At 38.1% G+C, this 3654-nt stretch overlaps 1 protein-coding gene across 1 annotated transcript; it reads left to right on the top strand.

Moving 5' to 3' along the window:
* Positions 1-106: 106 nt before the first annotated feature.
* Positions 107-427, top strand: LOC121966690 (fibroblast growth factor 19-like; the record flags this gene model as incomplete). The annotated part of the gene is made up of 1 exon (XM_042516754.1): positions 107-427. A coding segment is annotated over one exon (321 nt), but the record flags the coding sequence as incomplete, so codon positions are not given.
* Between the last annotated feature and the right edge of the window lie 3227 nt (positions 428-3654).

The raw sequence follows: 3654 nt of genomic DNA, 5'->3' as shown, positions 1-3654 counted from the left end.
GAAGGGTTAAGCAGCTGTTAAAGGCGTCTGAAAGCAGCACAAGAAAACAGGTCTCAGATGTGCAGCACTAACATGAATCCGTTTGAACTTGTCCCATCATTCCCAGCACATCTACAGCAGAGACGACTGCACCTTCAGAGAGCGGATCCTGCCAGACGGGTACAACGTCTACGTCTCTGACAGCCACGGCGCCCTGCTCAGTCTGGGAAACCACCGGCAGAGGTCGCAGGGTCGAGATCGAGGCGCACCGTCTCTGGCCCAATTCCTCCCCAGAGTCAGCATCCTGGATCAGGCCTCATCCTCCGGACTGGACGTCCCAGACCAGCCTGGACAGAGCGCAGTCCAACTAGAAGAACCTTTGGATACGATGGACTCGTTTGGGAAGCTCTCGCAGATCATTCACAGTCCAAGTTTCCACAAGAGATGAGACAGCAGTGCGGAGACACCAGTACATGGATGTGTCCACCAGTACACGGATATGTCCACCAGTATAAGGATGTGTCCACCAGTACATGGATGTGTCCACCAGTTCTTGGATGTGTCCACCAGTACATGGACGTGTCCTGGGTGTTACGCTTTGTCTGAGGCCTAAAAATGTGAGTAGATATAGCCAAGGCTGGAGCAGCTACGTGACTCGCCCACCATACCTGCATGTCCGTCCCCTTCGCCACGTGGTCCAGAAGCGGAAGCACTGAAGAGAACGCCAGGTTAGCATTTAGCTTGGCCTTTTACTTACTCACTGCAGGGTCACCATGTGGCAGATAACCGTCATGGTGGGTTCGTTTTGTACTGGCGGGGGGATCAGTTGATCGTGTAGGCTTCAGGCGTACTGTGGCTGCAGCAAAACATGTCTCTGAAAACGTTCACATGTTGTACAACCAGCAACTGACTGCACATTCAGCCACCCTGCACCTGCAAAGGTTGGTGCAACTTCCTGACAGCACCGCCCACATACACGACTCAACAAACACCAAGAGAATTCTCATCTTCCTCCCTAAAAAAAGCCTGTAGGAGGGATGTGTTTGACACTCTGGTTTGTTTGGAAGAAAGACAAAGTGACCAGTAACTAAAGAGGAAACAAGAGTAGCAACTACAGAAACTGGAAAAAAAAAAAAAGTTAGATGGTTTGACATGAGTGGGAGAAAGCAAAGTGTCCAAGTTGATGGAGTAATTTATAGCTTTTTAAATATACGAAAATGGTGTGCCACAAGGTTCCATACTAGGTCCTATTTTATTTACAATTTATATCAATATTTTGTGTTGCAGTGTTATTACTACAAAAAAGTGTTTTTATGCAAATGACATCCTTATGTATAGTTCTGCCTCTCCTTAAGAAGTGTGTTTATGGAGCCTTAATCTGCTTTTAATCTCAATTTTTCAGAGAATATAATTCTATCGATAAATGACAGCATAGATTTCAGGTTAATAATCAGATGATTGAACGAGTCCAAATTTACAGATACTGAGATAACCTGCCTTTCAAACATCATATAGTGTCCTGCAAAAATATAGAAACAAGAAACAAGGGTTGTTTCTCTTTTGGTGCTAAAAAATAATTAGCTCAAGCAATGCATTTGTCAGCAGTTGATTACTGTGATAAATTTATATGTGCCAACAAATTCATCTTTCTGCACGCATTGTTGCCTTTTGTATGTGAAAGTGAGTTTATCTTCTCTACGTAAGAATTGAGCACTGTGCATGATATTAGGTTAAACTGCTTTTACTCCTTTATTTTGGTGTCAGAGTAGACCCACTTTAGTTAGACAACATAAAAAGCACAGGAGACTTTTAAAAACAGTATTTACGACAATCTGACCACTGAATGCACATGTCCAGTTACTGAACACTGCTGATTTTACGTGTTTGTTGTATAATTATTTGGTATATATGCAATCAGACAATTTTCCTATTCTTACTGTTTTCCATTTTATACAAAGTGTGTTTTAACACAAAATGTTCTTTTTAATGCAGCACTAATCTCAGGAAACGCGGAGGAAAAAAGACTTTAGATTCTGGTAAAATGAACAACTACCAAATAGTGAGTTAAAGACATAACTACTTTTACACAGCTGTCAAAAAGTATTGTTTTCTCGTGCAGCTGTATTTATTTGTTTATTTAAATGTTTGCATGTAAATATCTTGTATGTTACATTGAATGCACTTTTTATTTACTGTATGTGTCGTGTTTCCTGTTACATCTGTCAGAATCAGAATTGGCCAATTCTGTGTGCAAATACAAGGATTTTGATTCTGTGTTTTTGTAGCTCTCAGTGTACACAGACTACACATACAGAGCCGAACGAGATGTACATAAATATTAGACGACCGTAAACAGTTGACTACCATGTACAGGTATAAATGTATGCATTTAAAAGCAGCCGTTTGCATTGTTTGGTGTTTCATTTGATAGATTTGGAATAAAGTCTTCAAAACAAAGCAGTCTGAGCTGAAAATGTGTGATTAATGCTTAGCAAATTTAGATAATAAATAGATGAATATTTTAAACATACATTACATTACATTGCATTATTTTTTACAAAATAATGGAATCTGCAGTTGGTTGACCCCAAATCATATCAGTGTCAGTCACACAAAAATCCTAATATAGCAAAACTCAAAATTTTTCCTGTTTAATTTTGTTAGATACAAAAGTTATAACCCATCTCATAAGTACAGTGTAGAGTGAGTCAGGTGCTAGTGGCGTCCCCAAGGGGTGACCAATGTGTGGTGTTTTAAATTTGAGTAGGCTTGTTCTTACTAAATATCTTGATCCTTACAGTCATTGTACGCCGTCAAATTAACCCTCAGGGACTGTTTGGTGCATTTTATGCGCCTCTCATTCATCTTTTTTTATGACTTGTATTATTTCTGGATGTCGTTCTGGGCTTTTGACTTGGAATTTGTAATTTTTAACTTTTTCCACTTAATAGTGTCACTTATAAAAGGTAGAAATCCATATTAATGTTTAGTATTTCTTATCACCTGATTGTGTGTATTTTGAGTATTTGACACTGCACAAAAAAGAATAATGTATAAAAGAAAATCAATGTTGTTGCTAATCACTGACATACCCCAGGCTGTGATCATTTAAAAAAAAAAAAAATTCAACATGTGGCAAGTGGCATCATGACAAAAACCTGGCATTTACGGGGTTAAAACTCAAAAACTCATAAAAACTCAGAAAAATAGCTCAGTGAAAGTAGAAAATCATATTAATGTATAGTACTTCTTATCGCCCGATTTTGTGTGCAGAGTGGTATGACTGTGAGTATTTGATACTGCGCAAAAAATAATAATGTATAAAAAACATCAATGTTGCTGCTAATCATGGACATATCCCAGGCTGGGATCATTAAAAAAAACCAACTATTTTTACATCTAAAAACACAGTGGCATTATGACACAAACCTGGCATTTTAAGGGATGAAATTCTGAAAATTAATTAATATTTGATATTTATAAATAGTAAATCATATTAATGTATAGTATTTCTTATTGCCTGGTTTTATGTAGAGTGGTATGACTGTGAGTATCTCACACTGCACAAAAAATAACAATGTATACAAAAAAAATCAATGTTGCTGCTAATCATTGACATACCCCAGGCTGTGATCATGTTAAAAAACTATTCAGCATTTAGTATATTGAAAATAA

The sequence above is a fragment of the Plectropomus leopardus genome, unplaced genomic scaffold (genome assembly GCF_008729295.1).
Source record: "Plectropomus leopardus isolate mb unplaced genomic scaffold, YSFRI_Pleo_2.0 unplaced_scaffold25547, whole genome shotgun sequence".
NCBI lineage: Eukaryota > Metazoa > Chordata > Actinopteri > Perciformes > Serranidae > Plectropomus > Plectropomus leopardus.
This window is presented reverse-complemented; position numbering and strand designations above follow the sequence as displayed.